The sequence below is a fragment of the Gossypium raimondii genome, chromosome 3 (genome assembly GCF_025698545.1).
Source record: "Gossypium raimondii isolate GPD5lz chromosome 3, ASM2569854v1, whole genome shotgun sequence".
Classification (NCBI taxonomy): Eukaryota; Viridiplantae; Streptophyta; class Magnoliopsida; order Malvales; family Malvaceae; genus Gossypium; species Gossypium raimondii.
Genome location: NC_068567.1, coordinates 38,303,296 through 38,324,297, shown reverse-complemented (window position 1 = coordinate 38,324,297; position 21,002 = coordinate 38,303,296). Strand labels below are relative to the sequence as shown.

General features: G+C 30.8%; 1 protein-coding gene across 1 annotated transcript; it reads right to left on the bottom strand.

Moving 5' to 3' along the window:
* Positions 1-16,283: 16,283 nt before the first annotated feature.
* Positions 16,284-19,291, bottom strand: LOC105795864 (uncharacterized). The gene is made up of 5 exons (XM_012625520.1): positions 18,929-19,291; positions 18,423-18,885; positions 18,037-18,252; positions 17,475-17,650; positions 16,284-16,439 (listed from the first exon to the last, which is right to left on the bottom strand). The coding sequence occupies exons 1-5, from the start codon at positions 19,289-19,291 to the stop codon at positions 16,284-16,286; spliced, it is 1,374 nt and encodes a 457-aa protein (XP_012480974.1).
* Between the last annotated feature and the right edge of the window lie 1,711 nt (positions 19,292-21,002).

Here is a 21,002-nt window from a genome sequence, read left to right as displayed (position 1 = left end):
AGAGAGTTTTGGGGAAAATAATTTTCAAAAATTTTAAAAAATAAAATAAAATTCTAACCTTGAATTTAACTCGAATTCTGACCATATGGGCAACACAGACAGCTAGTGTAGTAGGGTTGACCCACAATACAAACCCATAGGTGTAAACTTCACCTTCAACAAATGTAGATTTCTTTTTTGTTTTCAATAGCCTTTTTTCTATTCTAAATAATGTGTAGCAAAAATATTTGCACTTTGCATGCACAAAATTCAAACACAAGACCTCTAGGTAAGTTGAAGTCTTACCACGGAACCAACAATCTCATTCTTATCAACAATTGAGCAAAAATATTAGATAAGCTAGATATTCAAAATCAGGGGTTGGAGCAAAAATGAATAAAAATTTAAGAGAAGAGATTTGAACATAAGACCTCAAACGCACATAATTAACACCTAGCCACTAAATCAAATGAACTCACTTGACATAATTTTCACAATTCAAAAGTAGGAATTTTAGGGCGTTACATTTAAATAATAACAATTTTATAGAACAAACGAGCAACCTGTATATCACATGGGATAAAAAATTTGTATAATATATATAATTGGATACACAGTAAATAATTTAAATTAGAAATCTTTTTCTTAAAAAACCTAGACTCATGATACTATATAAAAATCAACATATTGATATTATGTCAAATAAAATTTAATGTAGTATAAAATATAATTTTAGAATATTTAGAATTATATGATTTTCTCAAATATATAGGAGTACTTAATGCAGAATTAAATTTAATGAAAAAGAATACTACAATAAATCAATTTCTCCTTCTTGACATTTTCTGTTTTGTTAAATTATAATTTTTTACTACTTCATGTATGTAACCATAATAACTAGAGAATAATCAAGACAACTTTTACTAGGGCTGAGCATTCGGTCGAATCAAATCGAATCGAAAATTTTCGAGTTAATCGAGTTTTCAAATCCCATTTTATCATCCTAACTTTATTTGAAGTTTTCTCGAATCGAATCGAGTGAGATGGAATTCGAATCGAATAGAATCGAATATATTTGTTCGAGTTAAATTTTAAAAAATAATTTTGGGTCCTTGTAATCACTGTCACCCATCGTAATAAAATTTGTCCACCTTAATCAAATTTTTATTAACTTTCATCACCTCATAATTTATTTATTAATTTTTATATCTTTGGTTAGTTTTTTGCTTACGTAGTTGTTTCATTTATCTTGATTCTTGTCACTATGTATTTTGGAATTAAAAATATATTAAATGTAAAAATATGATTTTTAATAAAAGTTATTTTAAAAATAAAATGATTGATACCAATATAAAATTTTAACTCGAATATTTTATGGCATAATTAATAATTCAATTTTAATATAAATATTCAATATGACTAAACAATTCAATAATATAAATAATATAAAATGTGAAATTTAATTTAATAATATAAATAGTAGATATATATAAAATTATTACTATTTATGTTTAGTGATTTTTTTTTTTGAATAATTTCGATTTTTTATTTGAGAGTAAATGGTGAGAAGTAAAAGTTTAGGTGGAAAATAAAAAATTTTGGGAATAAAAGTTGGAGGGAAAGTAAATAGGAGGAAGTAAAATTTTAGGAGGGAAAATATTTAAAAAAATTTGAAGGGGGGAGGGTTTGGGGTAAATGAGAGGTGGGATGGGAAGGGAATAAAAATTTTAGGGAAAAAGTGGGAGGGAGTAAAAATTTTGGGGGAAAATAAAAGGTTGTGAGGGTTTTGGGGAGTAAAATTTTGAGAAAAAGTAAATGGGAGAATAAAATTTTGGTGGGAAATGGATTTTGAATAGATTGGGGGGTTGGGAGTGGAGGGGAGTAAAAGTTTTGGGGGAAAGTGGGAAGGAGTAAAAGTTTTAAGGGAAAAGTAAAAAGGTTTGGGAGTTTGGAGTAAAAATGTAAAATATTATAGTTTGATATTTGAATTATTCGAATTATTCGAGTTATTCTAATTCGAAAACTCAACTCGATTCGAACTCGAAATTTGAAAAAAAAATTAGAGTTGATTCGAATAACTCGATTCGTTTAACTCGAAATTCGAATTTTTTTCAATTTTTTCGAGTCGAATCGAGTTTTGCTCACCTTTAACTTTTGCTCTACATTTATTAAGCAATGGAATGAAGGAATAGATTAAAGTTTAATCTAATATAATGATTAAATAATGGAATGAGGGGATAGAATATTAAATAAATAACTTGTTGGGTTTAATTTGGGGGAATTAATTTTAAACTTGATTGGATATATAATATGGAATAAAATATTGCACTCCCATCTTCATGTTTAGATCTTTATCCCTAAATCAAAGAATTATTTAGAAAAGGCAACTTTCTTGGGCAAATTTCATATATAGGAAATGTTATTTTTCAGTAGAATGAAATACTTCTCGTTTGGTGTGCTAATCAGAGAGTAGTTGTAGTAAAATGGGGAATTGACATTACAGGGCTATTAACTTTGGATCCAATGGGCCCAGACTGGAACACAAACCTAAACCAACAATAGTTTCGGCCCATGTTTGTGGTCTGAAAACCTAGCCCTGTAATGAGTAAATATGGGGGACAGGAAATCATACCTTCCTAGTACTAATAAATAGAAATGTTCCTTGATGGGAGTTGGAGATGAGTCCCCATCCAGGACTTAAATGTCTATTTCTCTCCTCACGCAAATTGCTTCCCAAGTCCTCCAACATCAACTTTCCCTCTTTTTCTTTCTAAATTTAAAAATGTAATTAATGGAGTAAATAAATATTTTTGTTCAAGGTGTCATAAATAAGTCCAAAGCGGGAGATATAGCAATATCGGTCGCCCACAAAGTACAAACCAAAATGTAAATCTGTTGCAAAGACTACAGTGAAGGGTAGTTGTCAATACCCATGTGATTGGGTGAGGCTCATCGACTTAGCTTCACATTTCCCTAGCCTTTGAAAAAAATTTACTATGTAGGGGACCATGGTTTCATACGGTCTCGTTGGCATTGCCCCGGACAATTCCACATTGGCGACCGACCTCAACTATGGCACAACTCGGTTCCTCCCCTGGTTTTTTTTTATGTTAGCCACTTGTTTTGCAATTGGAACATGACTAGGGTTCACCTTCCCCACTTGCCCCATGTCATTCTCTTTCGAAATCCCAGAAAGATATAATTCCCCACTTCTCATTGGCCTAATCATTGAATCTGAATAAGGATACAAAATGGATGAAAGTATCCTCTCCAAATTTAAATCAATTTGTTGATACCGTCACCCAAAATGTATTCTGTTATGGAAGCATAGAGTGTGATGTTGGAGGGCAGTCACGTGCCTAAACTGCCTTACCCTTGATGACAAATGTCAAATACTTGCACGCTTATTTGATTATATATATTAGCATGTGATAGGGAATGCTCATCATATGGAATTGATTTGTGAGAAAAGCAAATATATACAGAATTTTCCTCAACTTGCATTGCTGAAGCAACATGGGATAACACAAATCCAATACCAAGTTTGAATTCAAATGGGCTTTCTCCTACATCCCATGTGATGGAGGATCCATCATCAAATCTGTGCGTACCTTGTCAACACACACCAAGGGAAGTGAAGTCGTAATCAAGACAGGAAATGGTACCCAAACAGCTCAAACATGTTGGCCCCCGACATGTAATTAATTCTGTTCCCAAGCAAAATAATCGTCGCAGCAGGCATTATTCAAACTGCTGATTTAGGGCATGCTAAAACTGAAGTATTGATGTGGGTTTTGCTTTGTCTAACCTTTCCTTTATGACCTAATTGTGATGAAGAACTGGATTTAATGTAGCTACCGGTTCTTTTTAGACGTTGCTTCAACAATTTTAACAAGACGGTAATGAAGAACCCCTTCGTCAACCAAAACATATATTGGTTGACAACAATTTGTTTGTTATTTAACAAGTTAGAACCAAAATAGATCTAACTGTCAAATTCAGGTACCAAAGTGAATAAAAAATATACAGATACAAAGTGGATTTAATTGTCAAATTCATGTATTTGACCCTATCTGAAATTATGATATCAATTTCTTATGACAAATGGCATACGGTACATTTTCCTTGTGATTAAACTTTAAACATAATAAAATAAAGGGTAAATTATACCCAGAGTTACTAAATTATTAGTCATTTAACTTCAAAAAGTTACAAAATGGTCATTCAACTATTTGAAAGTTTTCATTTAAGCCACTGAGTTATTAATTTTATTTTTTTAAGTTAGGCTAGTGAGCTCCAAGCGATGATTCGATGATCGATATGGTGGATCAGTACTCATCGAAAAGTTAAAGAACATACCTTAAATCCAAGTTCATCTGACAATCAATGTCAGAGATCGAAGAAGAAAACTGTTTGGACTTAAGTTCGCAGATTCGTGACATTCAAAATTGTTTCATCAAAAAAAATTGAACTGCAGAAGAAATGGAAAAAGGAGAGCTTTCAATTGGTGCAAGTAATGCAAATAGAGAGGACATACAACAGTATTTTTAATAGTTTAGTGACTTAAATGAAAATTTTTGAATAATTTAGTGATTATTTTATAACTTTTTGAAATTGATTGACCAAAATATAAACTTACTAATAAATTAGTGACATTTGGGTGTAGTTTACCCTAAAATAAAATTTGTAATAAATTCAAATTTTGTTGAAGTCTGGAACATATTTCTTGGTTGGGTTAGGTTAAATTGATCATTGAATCATATAGATGTGAAAATATAGAAACAGATAGTTGGGTGATTAGTGATTTATAGTCACAAGAGGGATACTGTAATTAAACTACAGATCGATTTAAAGCAGACAAAAGAAGATTTTGTTCTTTTGTTAGGTAGAAGACAAAGAAGATCAAATTTATTTACTTTTTACTAGATTATGCCCTCTTTTTTTTTTTTCTAAAAGAAAAAGTTGTTCTTCCATGTAATCAGCTTAGGCCGGATGCTTTACTAAAATCCCAATCTATGAATTTGTACCTAATGAGTACATGCATTATATCAGATTATCAAGAATTAAATGAGATTCCAGTAAAAAAAGTAATTTTGATATAAAATTTAAATTAAGATTGGCCATGTCAAATTATTAAGAATAAAATTAAAACAACACTCAATGTGGAAACATACTTGAATTCGTTAAAATGTTGTGATTTTGATTTTTCAAATTAGTCTATCTAAAAATTAGTTAATAGAGTATGTATGCATACTTTATTTATTAGCTGAAGCATAATAAATTTTAACTAAATTTTTTTATGATAGGGATGATGAGTAATGTTATGTTTGTATGGTTGGAAAATTGAAACAAAGCCCTTGAATTTTGTTTAAATTTAAATGTGGGTGGCTCTCACAATTTCTCTCTCGGAATTCTATACTTATGACGAGGGAAAAAATTTAAAATATTGTGGACAGCAAGCAATGAAGTAGGGAAAAAAAGTGAAACTAAAAGTAGCTGCGTGCGTTTGTTTCCTTTAACGTGGGATGTTAGTGGCTTATTGACTGGTTGACCACAAAAGCAAAAACCCTATACCTTTTCACACAAATTGAGTGCCGTGGAAAAGCATTGGTGTCGGCAACCACATTCTCCAAAATTAATCCAAGGATGCCCACAATTCATCCGACCCTCCTCATTCAACTTTAAAATCCCTCAACAACCCATCTTATTGTACTAAAAGTTTTATTTTTTATTTAACAAATTTAATAAATTAATCTGTATAAATTAAATCAAACAGTAAATTGATACTCCCATTAAAATTTTCATTAATTATATTTTTAAGTAAGATGCTACCGAAATAAAATAAGAAATAATATCTACTTTGATTGCTTGAATTAGTTCCTTCACGTCAAAATTTAATTCATTTTTTCTGTTAAATGTTTCATCTATTTTGCTTGAATTAACCCTTTCACATCAATATTAGTTACTCAGGGTTAAGTTGCTCCATCAATTACATCAACACTTAATAATAGAAATAGATAGAATTTTTAATAGAATAACCACTTTACGCTTTAATCTGACACATAAAATAAATTACTAACATTTTTTGAATGATGGAGATATACAAGAGTTCCAGTATACTTTTAACCATGGATATAATCTTTGAAACCCTGTAAAAGTTAAAAGACAAACCAGAAGGTTGTGTTTGGGTAGTTAGAACTGGTTTTAGAGCAGTTGGTAAGGTAAGCTCCAAAATCATGTGTTTAAATTAAAGAATGCATAGGTAGTTAGGGCCAGGGGTTGCTTGGTTAGAAGAGTAGTGGAGAGAGTTGCAAGGGAGCATATCTAGTCCAAAAGATTCAAACTATCACTCTTTTCCAGGCAAAGACTCCATTGATCACGGGCATGGCATGGGATGCCATGATTCCACGCCTTGCTCAAGCGAGTGGCTCCTCCAATAACATGGGATTCTATGGTTTAGCTTTTTAACTAGTAATTCTGTAACACACATTTGTGGTGTGGTCAGCAATGTCAGACAGCAGCATGACTCCGCAGCTAACTTTTTTCGGAAAGAAATAATAATATAATGTTGGGAGATTGAGGTTCACGCTCCTGATTGCAAAGTGCATCAGATATTGGGGAGTGGTTCTTGTCTGGCTCATTACAGGTCTTTTGCATGGCGGGATTCACCTTTTTCTCCATTAAACAATTCTTAAAACATGATTCTCTGTCCCAAAAGAAATTCCAATTAATTGAGTGAAAATGACAGCACTAACACTAACACTTAATTCTTATTTAATATCACTCTTTAATTTGAATTTTTTGTTTTAAAGGTGTAAAAATGAAGCTAAATTGAGATGTGGGATAATTCGCTTTAGGGTCTCTGGTATATTTATCTATAATTAGTATAAAATAATAGTGACAATGAAATTAGATATTTAAGAATATTCTAGAGTGGGATAAAAAATAATTAAATACATCGCATTAAAGCCGTTTTTAAACACATCGTGGACTTAATTGCAGTAAAGAAAACAAATACATGTTTTCAACCATGGGATAATTCATTATTTGGGTTACTATTAGTTAGGTTGTTGAGTCAAATCAGAATAGAAAAAAATTGGCATGATTATTTCACTTGACTTTTAGTTGCAGTTGCAGAGAATCAAAATCCTGAATTTGGGTGGTAGACTGAACAGGATTGGGTTTCCCAACCAAAAGGTTAAAATGAAATAGGAGTGCATTTGATAGTTAATTACTAATAGACTTTATTTCGTATAAATGTCAAATTTAGGATAATTTTGCATTTTAAGTTCTTTTGACAGTGAAAATATTTGTCTTTTAGTTATTTTTTTAGTTAATTACTAATTAGTTTTTTTGTTGGTGAGTAAAAAAAAACACTAAACAATTACATCAAAGTACTAAGTAAAGAATTAAAATTACTTGTATCAACATTCAAAACATCTATCACCTCAGGAGGTACCTCGTCAAACACCTGAATACCTTCCTTCCGAGCAGAAGATATTTTAGCTAAAAAATCCGCAACTTTATTATTTTGTTTAGGACCATGTCGTACACGCCATTTCTCAAAACCATGTAAAACTTGAGAACTTCTTACCTTAGGTTGAATTTGAGCCAATCAAATTCTGATCTTGAATAGCTATAATCACCTCTAAACTATCAGTATGTATCACCACCCTTTCCAAACCTTGCTTCTGACATAGAACCAACCCATCCAAAATCCTCTATAATTATGCATCAAACACTGAACATTACCCCAAATAATGGTTATACCTAAGGATCCATTCTTTATTTTGATCTTTCAACACTCCCCCTGCAAAAGAAAGTATTGCTCCGTGCTTAACCGCCCAATCAGAATGTAAGAAACACAACTCTTCAACACGGGATAAATTGAGACCAATTTCATGCTTCCCGACAGAAGTCTTCTTATTGGCCAAAACATATTATTTTGCCCAACTAAAGGAGGTTTTAACAATCTCAAAAGCATTCCAATTTGAACCTTGAAAAATGAGAAGGTTCTTGTTTTTTTAGATACGCCAAACAATTAGCCTAAATAGATATGTCCAACTAACCCTCATACTAAGCTTCCATACATGAGTATTTTAAATTAAATCCCAACCATTGGAATAAATCCATGGAAAAGAAATTACACTGTTTATTTGTAGGCACCATCTAGGTCCGAACCTCAATCTCTAAGCATATCAAAAATGTCCTCTGATTCATTATGACAAAACGAACAAGAACAATCATGACCTCCTAACTCTTGATATACAACTTTTATTGAAGTAAATGGTCAAATTTAAGATTAATATACAACCATGGTGCTATGATTTCATTCTTGATAGATTCTGAATGGAGAATTTCCTTTTATATATCATTTTAATGCACTAAAATTTAGCAACTTAAAATAATTTTATTCTTATATTCAATCATAACTTCTTTTTATGGAAATTAAAACTTATTATTTATGCTTTTTATCTCTAAAGTCAACTACTCATAAATATTGAATTTTCTTCATTTGTTTTTGATGTGCTTGCTGAAGCAACTTGGCTCATAGCTCTTATACTCGATTGCCACAAGAAATATTTTTTACCCTCCAAATCAAACACCAATGTTGAATATTTAAATATTTGTGCATGAACTCGTTGTTCACACATAAAAATAAAAATGCATTTATGAAGATGTGTGTGGGTTGAAAGTTTGACCATCCATAAGGGTTGGCAGCACGAGCTTGACTTTGGTGTTTGAGCTCAACCAAAACACAATGGGATTGGGGCAGCTAAGCCCTAAGGCCCTTTGCTTGCCTCTCTTTTTGTGTGCAAAAGCTCGCTTCCATAACTATTAATCACGTTTTAATACAAGTAAATTACACTTACGCCACTCAAACCCTTCCCTTTCTTTTTAATATCAATGATTAAACAAACGTAAATTACCCGGTTCATTTCTTAATCTTTTAAGGTTATTTCGTTTTGTTTAACTTTTTGCAATTTGGGCACTTAATTTTTAAAATATTTTCATTTTAGTCATCTATGTGTTAAGTCTCTAACAACGGTTGACTAGTACATGCCGCATCATGTATGCACTTTTTATTTTGGTTACTCAGCTTCTAGGTCGCTTTCATTTTGGTCACTTCCAAAAAATATCGAGTTTTTTTAGTTTTGATCCAGGTAAAAAAAATTAAAGATTGAAGTGAAAAAGGGTAAAAACTAAAACATTTCATTGAAAATTGTCAAATTATACTTATTTTCTTTTTCTATCTTGAAATTTTAAATTTTACAACATTAAAATCAATTAAATAAATTGTTAAAAAAAATTATCCCTGATAGTTTCAACTGATCATTACTATGAAATTGAAATTAATTTAGTCTTCCTCTAAATTTTAAACTTTTATTTTATGTTTCAAATCAATTCAAATAAATAATATTTAATAATAGTCTCCTTTAATTAATTATTAAAGATGATTTATTTAATTTGATTTTAATTTAGACACATAAAATAAAATTTAAAAATTTATAAGAAGATTAAATTAATTTCAATAACATAGCAACAAATCAATTAACATTATCAAGAGATAAAAATTTCAACAATTTACTTAATTGATTTTGATGTTTTGAAAATTAAATTTTCTATATTGAAAAAAATAGAACTTTCAGTAAATTGGTAAACAAGTATAATATAACACAATTTTAATGTATTATTTTTGTTTACACCGCTTTTTCACTTTAATCCTTAATGTTTTTTACCTTGATCAATACCTAAAAAAAAGATTTTTTAGGGTAACTAGAATAAAAGTGACTTAGAAGTTAGTGACCAAAATGAAAGTGCAAACATGATACCGTTAAAGATTTAACGCTTAAGTGACTAAAATGAAAGCACCTTGTGGGTAATGAAATTGTAAGGATTTCTTTTTGATTCACCAAAATGAAAGTGCTCTACCAATTGAGTAGTTTACCTTAAAAATAATGTAACTAATGGTATTTTTTTTAAAAGGGTAAACTACACCATTAGTCACTAAATTACGGCTAAGTTTTTGTTTTGGTTACTTAACTAAAAAAAGTTACAATTTGGTCACTAAAGTTTTTGAAATTATTTTTTTTGCCACCTAACTATCAAGTGGTACTTTTTTATTTGGTATAATAATAACTTTAGTCCTCGTGTTTTATACTTTCTATCAATTTTACCCTAATTCTATAGAAAAGTTATTTAAAAACTCAAAATTATTTAAAATATAAAAGATTATATATAAAACTTCTAAAAAATAAAATCTCGAAAAGATTGTTGTTAAAGAACTAATATGTCGGCAAATAAAGAAAATTATCATTCAATAGAATCCAATAATAAATTTAAAACAATACAAAACAAAGTTAGATCATTATATGCTTCCTTAGTGTTTCTCAAAACCAAATTAGTAATATCTTCAATTCAAGTTTTATGCCCTAAAGAACATCCAAATCGATATTAAAGAGGCTTGTGAAATCGACTTTGATGTCAATTTTAGCCAAAATGTACAAAATATACCATAACAATTCCTTTTTAGATTCAATTCAAATTTTATTCATTTAAATTAATTTTCAAAACTCAAATTATAAAAACAAAATATATTCTACTTTTTTTTTCTTTTCTTATGACGAAAAAGCTATGTCAAGAAATATAATAGGCACAAAATAGAGAACCAATAATTTTTCTTAATTTTTTTAATTTTTCTATGTTTTTCAAAAATGGGTATTAGATATTTCTATATAGATAATATAGACAGAAAATTTGGAGGGTTTAAAACAATTTTCCTCATTTTCTCCCACTTTATCTATTTTTGAAAATTTTACCTACTTTTATTTTTTATTTTAATTTTAGAATTTTCTAAATTTTTAAAAAGAATTTTAAATTTTATCATTTTATATATAATTAGGGTCAAAATTGATGAAACTATAAAATTGAGGACTAAAATTGTTATTATACCAATTAAAAAGTGCCACTTAATAGTCGGGTGACAAAAATAATTTGAAAATTTTAGTAATCAAATTATAACTTTTTTAGTTAAATGATCAAAATAAAATTTATCCATAATTTAATGAGTAATGATGTATTTTACTTTTTTATATTTAATCAAGATTATGCATTAAATACAGAAGTAAAAATGTTTTTCATGTATAATGAGATAGTCACCATGTGCATGTGAAAAGGGAAAAATGTTTATATGATGATTGCTATTTTTTTAGACACAATTGTGTTAGATAATGAAATTGTGCATCAAATACTAAAGAAGAAAAAGGGTTTTTCATGTATAATGAGATATAGACTATATGCATGTATAATGAAATTATGCTAAAATATATGTGATCAAGTTACAGTACATTTATCTTCTAAATTAAATGTTGGAAATGGTTATATACAATTCTAGGCATCTTTTTATTAAAAATTACCAATATATATTACCTCAACTTGAAAAAGAAAAAACTTTATACAACGATTTTTATTTTTTAGACAATTTTGTTAGATAATGAATTGTGCATTAAATACAAAAAGTTTTCATGTATAATGAGAAATAAATAAAGGAAGAGATAAAATTACACGATGTAAAATTAAAGTAATTTTACACATTTACATAAGTTTTATACAATTAATATTTTAAGAATTCAACTGTTATATTTCATGCTTCATTTATGTAGATCATGCATGTCAAATTCAAAGATAAATTAAAAATTTTAATTATTCATTTTATGTAAAAAACTTTAAATAGTTAATTATGCATTAATATAAACAATATTCTAGATCGGTATGAAAGATATATCAAATTGATTTAAAATTTTACATGCATGACAAATAAAAATATATTGATAAATTTAACGATTGAATGGTTAAAATATTAATTGTATAAAAGTTACAAAATTGTGTAAAACCACTTTAGTATTACATAGTGGATCCTGTTAGGATATTATTTGGGATATTATAGGATATTATTATAGATATTATATTTTAGCAATTTTATTCCAACGTAACTACTACTGCATAGATATATATATATATACCCTTGAGGCCTATCAATAAAACTCAAGAGATTAACCTATTCTTGTCATGGCATCTGAGTAAGGTTTTTGACACAATTTTTTTTCTCTTTCATCATTCTAAATGGTTGGTGGCGGAACTTCTCCTCCACCACCACAAGCGACACTAGCGCAGAACATAGCAGAGGAGTGCACAAGTGTTAGGGGTGTAACACCCTAACCCGTAACCGTCGCCAGTACAAAGTTACAGAGCATTACTAGATAAATGTAATAGTAAATCATTCAAATCATATATTAATATAAACATAATCAAATTTCATTCAAATACATTCATAATGTCCCTTAATCGAGCCCTTGAGGCCCTAAAAATACTATAGAAACAGTTTGAGACTAAATCAGAAACATTAGAAAATTTTATGAAAAAGTTGAAAGATTTAAGTTGCAGGGGTCACACGACTGTGTGGCCAAGCCATGTGACTCACACAGTTGATACACATGCCCGTGTCTCAGGCAGTCTGAACAATTAAAATAGGGACACACGGCTGTGTCCCAGCCTGTGTCCGTACCCGTATAACTCACTGACTTGGGTCACACAGCCAAGCCACACGCCCATGTGCCAGGCCATGTACTCTTCAAAATGATCCCACACAACCTGACTTGATGTTTTGAACCTACAGGGGACATACGGCTGTGTCGCATGGTCGTGTGCTACACACGGCTGAGGCACACGCCAGTGTCTCAGGCCGTGTGGCCCCAAAATAAACCTTAAAATACAAGTTTACCATTTCATAATTTCTTAGACCTTCAGAAACTTAAATGCCAATAAAAAATACCAATTCAAAATGACAAAAATCAAGCCTTAAACACGTCAATCCAACCTAAATAGTGTCAAACCAATGTACCCTCAATGGTACCACAAGTATATAACATTTTCACAACAAAATAAACATCAATTCAATTCATCAACTCTTTCAAACAATACCTAATCAATTTACCTAACAAAGTTACCAAAATTCACCACAATTCAAACACACATATATATATATCACTCATACTAACATCACAAATATATCTTATTCTCATACCATTATGTAAGTTGGTTATATAAACAATTCATAATATTTACATAAGCCAAACTTTGATCAAAACCGCACAAAAGCCTATACATGCCATATAAACTGTATTGAACATTTCAAAAATTACCGAGATAAACTGGATAGTGTGACTTGAGTGCCGATCCGATTGTCAAACCTTCCGAAAATCTACAATGACATTGAACAACACAAATAAGCTTGATGAAGCTTAGTAAGTTAGACGAGTTATACAAAAATCTTACCAAATTAACTATAATAAATCAAATAATAAAAATCATCCATAACAATTCCCTGTCATTCACAACTTCAATCGATAAATACATCCGCATTCAAATAAATACAAAAAATAAATAACATGTCGTTCAAATTCATTAAATAAATCACCTTACTGAGATTTTTTTCATTCGAAGAATGACTTACGGATAAGAGTACTTTGTCAACAGAAGCTCATAAGAGCTGAACAAAAGCTCATAAGAGTTGAATAGAAACTTGTAAGAGCTGATCCACCCAATTACGCCAAACAGAAAGTAAAACACGAGAGTTCGCAACAAATGTTGAACCCCAGCTTACTTGGGAAAAATGCTGATATCTCCCTCCAATACCATCTCCACTCCAACCCCCATCATACACCAAATCACGAATGTACTCAAATCTCGCATTCAATTCAAACCGAATATCAAATTCAATCTTATAATTTAAACAATAATTCAGTTCCAACAATAGAATATATATTAAACCAATCATCAATTTATACAAATGTTAAATTTTAACCCTACGAACTTACATGGACAGAATTGAAATAATTGCAGAAGTTCAAGGACTATTCCGCTATTTTTTCTTTTCCTCGAATATCTATGGGATCTTGATCTAAAATATAAAATTACTAATTTATTAGCATATATTTAATTTCCAATCCATTTTACAATTTAATACTTTTTTGAATTTATGTTATTACCCCAAACTTTTATAATTTTACAATTTAATCCCTTAATTTGTTAATCTATCAAATTAACTAATTTTCTCAAATCAATAAGCTATCCAAATATTTTAGGCCCTCATACAACCCCTAATAACCCAAAATTCACTATCAAACCCTAATATTTTAACATTTTCACAATTTAATCTTAAAATTAATATTTAACAAAAATCACTTTACAAAATCATCACACAACACTACCAACGCTCCAAATCCATTTTATTCATCAAAAACATCTAATATTTATCAATGGCTACTTCCAAAATTTTTAACAGAATCAGAAATGAAGGTAAGAACTAGCTGGACCTAGTTACAACGATCTCAAAAACATAAAAATTTCAAAAAAGGGTAAAAATTGGACTCACATGAAACAAGAATGAAGAAACGGACTTAGAGCTCCCTCCTATGGTGGTTTCAGCCAAATTTTGAAGAAGAATGTATAGGAAGTAAATTTCAATTTGTTTTGTTTTAATTTCATGTAATTTATAATTTTGCCATTCTAATTACTTTATTTTATTATTTTACAATAAAATGTCGTCCCACTATATTAATTGAGGCATAATTATTACCTAAGTCTTTCCTTAAATATTAATTAAACCATTTCATCACCCATTTGTTCTAATTTGTAAGTTTTGCACAATTTTCAATTTAGCCATTTTTCTTTAATTAACTAACTAAACATTAATATTTCTTAACCAAATTTTAATACGACTATAATGACCCTATAAATATTTTAAAAATAATAATTATGAGTCGACACGATAGAAATTTTTGGTCCTGAAACCACTGTTCCATCACCATTGAAAATTGGGCTATTACAACTTTCCCCTCTTAGGAAATTTCGTCCTCGAAATTGTTACCTGAAAATAGATTCGGATATTGTAATCTCATTGATTCTTCGGTTTCCCAAGTAGCCTCTTCAGAACCATGACGATGCCACAATAATTTTACTAACGGAACTTATTTATTCCACAATTCTTTGACTTCCCGAGCTAAAATTCCCACTGGTTCCTCCGACTACGTCAAATCTGACTATAGCTCAATCTCACTATGAGGGATCACATGTGAAAGTTCAAAGTTGTACCATCTTAGCATCGATACGTGGAACACATTATGTATTTTCTCGAGTTCAGAAGGCAAAGCTAATCTATAAGCTACATGGCCGATTCTTTCAACAATTTCATATGGTCCAATAAATCTCAGACTCATCTTTCTCTTCCTGCCGAATCGTAACACTTTCTTCCATGGAGAGACTTTTAAGAATACTCGATCACCAACAGTAAATTTTATATCTTTTCTTTTCAGATCCGTATACGATTTCTGACAATCAGATGCAGCTTTCAAACTATCCTGAATAATCCGAACTTTATCCTCAGTTTCTCGGATCAAATAAACTCCTACCATTTTGGATTCACTCAGCTCAGACCAATACAACGGTGTTTTACATTTTCTTCCGTAAAGAGCTTCAAACAGTGCCATTTTTATACTAGATTGATAACTGTTATTATATGCAAATTCAGCTAACGTTAGATATTTTCCCAGCTACCTTCAAATTTGAGTATACAACATCTCAACATATCTTCCAGAATTTGAATCACTCGTTCTGATTGTCTGTTAGTTTAAGGATGAAATGCTATGCTAAAATTAAGCTTAGTGCCTAGAGCCTCATGAAGTTTGCTCCAAAATCTCGATGTAAATCTCATATCTCGATCTGAAATAATGGATGTTAGAACTCCAAGTAATCTCACAATATCAGATACATATAGTGTAAAATCTGTTTTGACTAGAATAAAAAGTGTCGATTTAGTCAGTCTGTCAACAATTACCCAGATCAAATATTTTTTTCTCAGAGTTACAGGTAAGCCAGATACAAAATTCATTGTGACTCACTCCCATTTCCATTCAAGAATCATAACAGGCTGTAGTAAACCCGACGGTACCTGATGTTTTGCTTTCACCTGCTGACAAATCAAGCATTTAGCTACAAATTCACAAATTTCACGTTTCATGCCTGACCACCAATACGTCTATTTCAAATCACAATACATCTTCGTGCTACCCGGATAAATAGAGTACGTACTATTGTGAGCTTCAGAAAATATATCAATTTTCAAATTTAAATTACTTGGAACGCAAATTCTATCGCGATAACACAATATACCACTATCATTAACACTGTACTCTAAACTCAAATTATTCTAAACCATCTATCATTTCAACATTAACTTCGGATAGTCATCTTGCAATTTTCAAATTCATTGTAGAAACAAGGGGTTTTGTTCTCAACTCCGCTAATACAGAACCATCTTCATTAAGAGCTAAATGAGCGTTCAACGCTCGAAGTGCAAACAACGACGACTTTCGACTAAGTGCATCCGCAACTACATTAGCCTTTCCCGAATAATAATCAATAACCAGATCATAATCTTTTAGTAATTCTAACCACCCTCTCTGTCTCAAATTCAATTCTTTTTGAGTCATCAAATACTTCAAACTTTTATGATCTGTAAATACGTGACATTTCTCACCGTATAAATAATGTCTCCAAATCTTCAAAGCGAATACAATCACAACCAACTTGAGATCATATGTAGGATAATTCTTCTCGTGCGACTTTAATTGTCGAGAAGCATAGGCTACTACCTTTCCTAACTATATTAGTACACAACCCAAACCATTGAGAGACGCATCATTATAAACAACATTTTTTTCAGCCGATCAAAACTCTGTTGGCACTTATCAGACCAAACAAACTCAACATTTTTCTGTAATAATTTGGTCATCGGCGAAGCAATAATAGAAACGTTTTTTTACCAATCATCGATAATAACTTGCTAAACCCAGAAAACTTTGCATTTCTGAAACATTTTTCAGAATTTTCCAATTCATCACAGTAGAAACTTTACTCGGATCAACTCGAATCCCATCAGCTGATACTATGTGACCCAAAAATCCAACCTTACGAAGCCAGAATTCACATTTACTAAATTTTGTGTACAACTGCTTTTCTCTCAAATTTTTTAGCACGATTCTCAGATGTTGTACATACTCGGATTCTGTCTTGGAATAGATTAATATATCGTCAATAAACACAACAACGAATCTATCCAAATAAGGTTAAAAAATTTGATTCATTAAATCCATAAAAGCAATAAGGGCATTAGTCAAACCAAATGGCATTAGCAGAAACTCATCATGATCGTAACGAGTTCTAAAAGTAGTCTTTGACAAATCACAGTATTTAACCTTCAATTGATAATACCCGAATCTGAGATCTATCTTCGAGAGAACTGTGGCATCTTTCAATTGATCAAACAAATCGTCGATACGTAGCAATGGGTATTTATTTTTAATTGTGACTCTATTCAACTGTTTGTAGTCTATACACAATCTCAAAGAGATATCTTTCTTTTTCATAAAAAAAACAGGTGCACCCCAAGGAGACATGCTCGGTCGAATAAACCCTCGATCTAATAACTCTTGCAACTGTGCTTTCAATTCTTTTAGTTCAACTAGTGCCATACGGTACGGTGATATTGATATCGGTGTAGTTCTACGCATCAAATCAATCACAAATTCAACTTCACGATCAAGAGGTAAACCTGACAAATCTTTAGGAAATACATCAATGAACTCACTAACAACTGGTAACTGATCTAGCTTCGATTCTAAATCTCGGGTATCAAGAATATATGCTAGAAATGTTTTGCTACCTTTTCATATAAATCTCTAAGCAGAAAAGGCTGAAATAATTCTAATGACATCTTTCGAATTCTCAAACTCAACTGAAATTATCTTTCCTGTCTGACATTTCAAACTGATCCATTCCTATCTACAGCTTACCACAGCATCATGCAAAGATAACCAATCCATACCCAAAATAACATCAAATTCCCGAAAGGGTAACAATATCAAATCTGTAGAGATTCACATCCCCTAACTTTCAGTGGACAATTACGACAAACTAAATTAACTATCACACTCTGACCTAGTGGATTAGTAACTTGAATATCATAATCAGTAGATTCAACAGGTAACTTCTTTTCCGTTACTAATGTAGTGCAAATATAAGAATGAGTTGACCCAGGGTCAATTAATACATACACAATAACATTAAAGAGATAGAATATACTAGCAATCACATCTAGAGTAGTAACTTCCTCTCTAGCTCGAATGGCGTAGGTGCAAGCAAGTGCTTTAGCTTCTGACCGAACGACAATGTCTTTTATTCCCGAATGAGTAGTCTTGGTAGTACTATTCTAGCCCGAACGCCTATTTTTCTGAAAGGTAGACATTTGATTTTCTTTCTGATCTTCATCCTCTTTTGGAAATTTAGGACAGTTGATCCATATCTATAACAGGCTCCTGTTTTACCTCTACACTCGCCAAGGTAATATTTCCCGTAATATCTACATTTGGGCTTCGGAGCATTTTGTACACTACCCACACTATCAGTTGGTCTAGTAGATACTCTGAAATCATGTTGAATCGTCTTGTTTTTATTCAAATGCTCAGACACTAAGATAGCTCGGCTAAAATCATCTTTAGTCTTCTTCGTCAGTGATACTGAAAACGACTTGAAAGAACTTCTCTTGTGAAATTCTTGAATCTGTCTATCCTGTTGTATCTTGCAGTTGTACACTTCTTCTAATTTTTGTGCACGATCAAACAAGACAACAAATTCTCGTATTTCATTACCTCTGATCATCATTTGAATTTCACCATTTAGACCATCTTCAAACCGAATACACATTTCTTCTTCAGTAGGCATAATTTCTCGAGTATATTTACTGAGATATACAAATTCTCTCTCATATTCAGCTACTGATATATTTCCCTGATGTAACTCAAGAAATTCTCTCTTTTTCTTGTTCAAATACCTTTTTTCTGGCATATTTCTTTTTAAACTCGGTCTGGAAGAATTCCCAGAAAATTTTCTCCCTCGGTACCACAACTACTATCGTCGACCACCAACTATACGCTTTCTCTTTTAATAATGAAACAACACATCTAAAAAAGTCATCAGGAGAGCAAACTATTTCTTCGAAAATCTGTAATATATTTTGAAGCCAGTACTCATCTTTAACTGGATCATTCTCTGATCTGCCCCAAAATTCTTCAGCACCACGCTTTCCAAGTTTTTCAATCGGAATACTTCTATTAGGTTCAATCATTGGAGAAGGTAGTGGTGCAACCGGAGGTACAATAGGTGGTACAATAGGGGGTGGAGGTTGCTGAACCATATTTTTCACTTGTATAACTTGCTGAACCACTGGTTCATATACCCAAAGAACATATTTTTAAACTCATGTTCCTAAGCCGGAGGAATCGAAACATTACTACTCCTCCCATGATCAGAAGTAGGTATGTTACTATTAACCTCATCATTGTTAGCACGATTAAATTTTTTTGACATCTTTACAATTTATAAAAAAACAAAGGTTAGATCGGATCATACACATTACACTATCATAGATTTATATGACATGTAATTTTAAACATTTCACACTCTACGTTCAGTCCGAGAATCAACTAAATGTAGCTCTGATACCATTAAATATAACACCCTAACCCATAACCGTCGCCAGTATAGGGTTACAAAGCATTACCAGATAAATAGAATAGTAAATTATTCAAATCATATATTAATAGAAGCTCGTAAGAGTTGAACAGAATCTCATAAGAGTTGATCCACCCAATTACGCCAAACAGAAAGTAAAACACGAGAGTTCGCAACAAATGTTGAACCCTGGTTTACTTGGAAAAAATGTCGATATCTCTCTCAAATACTATAATAGCCTGATTTTTAACGGTGTCGAAAATAGTGGTTCGAGGCCACTAAATTCGACGAGTAAGCTCATAAATTTTATTATTTTAATATTTACGAGTCAAATATGGTTATAGAAAGATTTTTAAATTAGTGATTTGCATTTAATAATAATTAGGTCAAGTGGTTTTAGGAAATGAGGTATCGAGGCCTCGTTTCTATAAACCGAGTCGTAAATATTTTTATAATATTTACGGAGTGTCATTAAGGTAGTATTAAAGTTTCATTAGAAAATTTTAACATTTTGATAGTTAATTAGTTAAAAAGGGCTGAATTGAAAAAGATGCAAAACTTGTGAATTATAAGAAATAGTGATTAAATGGCTTAATTGGTAAACAAGGGAGAACTTAAAGTGTAAATAGAGATAAATGGATAGCTGAGGCGGCATAAGACAGAAAGAAATAATAAAATGATGTGATTTAAGGGCAAAATTGTAAATAAAATGAAATTAAAATAACCAAATTGGATTTTAATAGTTTCTAGACAATTTCTTCTCCAATTTTCTATCCAAAACACCATTGAAGAGCTCTTAAAGCTTGTTTTCATATTTTAGCTCCATGAGAGTTTAATTCTTACTCTTTTCTTGTAATTTTTATGTTTTTGAGACTTTTACAATTAGGTCTAACTAAATATTACCCTAGTTTTTAATTTTATTGGAAAATTTGAAAGTTACCATTGATGAATACTGGATGTTTTTGATGAAATAACATGGATTTAGAGCTTTAATTTTGTTGTATGATGATTTTACAAAGTGATTTTGTTAAATATTAATTTTAGGATCAAATTGTGAAGAAGTTGAAGAATTAGGGTTTAGTATTAAATTTCTATTTTATAAAGGGTTGTATCATAGCCTGGAATATTTAGATAAATTATTAATTGAAAAAATTAGTTAATTTGATGGATTAATTAGTTAAGGGACTAAATTACAAAAGTTGTAAAAGTTTAGCGTAATTATATAAATTTGAAAAATTAAAGGGTATTAATGGTGAAATGAATTGGAACTGAAATATATGCTAATGAATGAATAATTTTATATAGATCAAGATCTCGTAGATACTTGTGAAAAAGGAAAATTAGTGGAATAGTCCTTGAACTTCTGCAAATATCACAATTCAATCCAGGTAAGT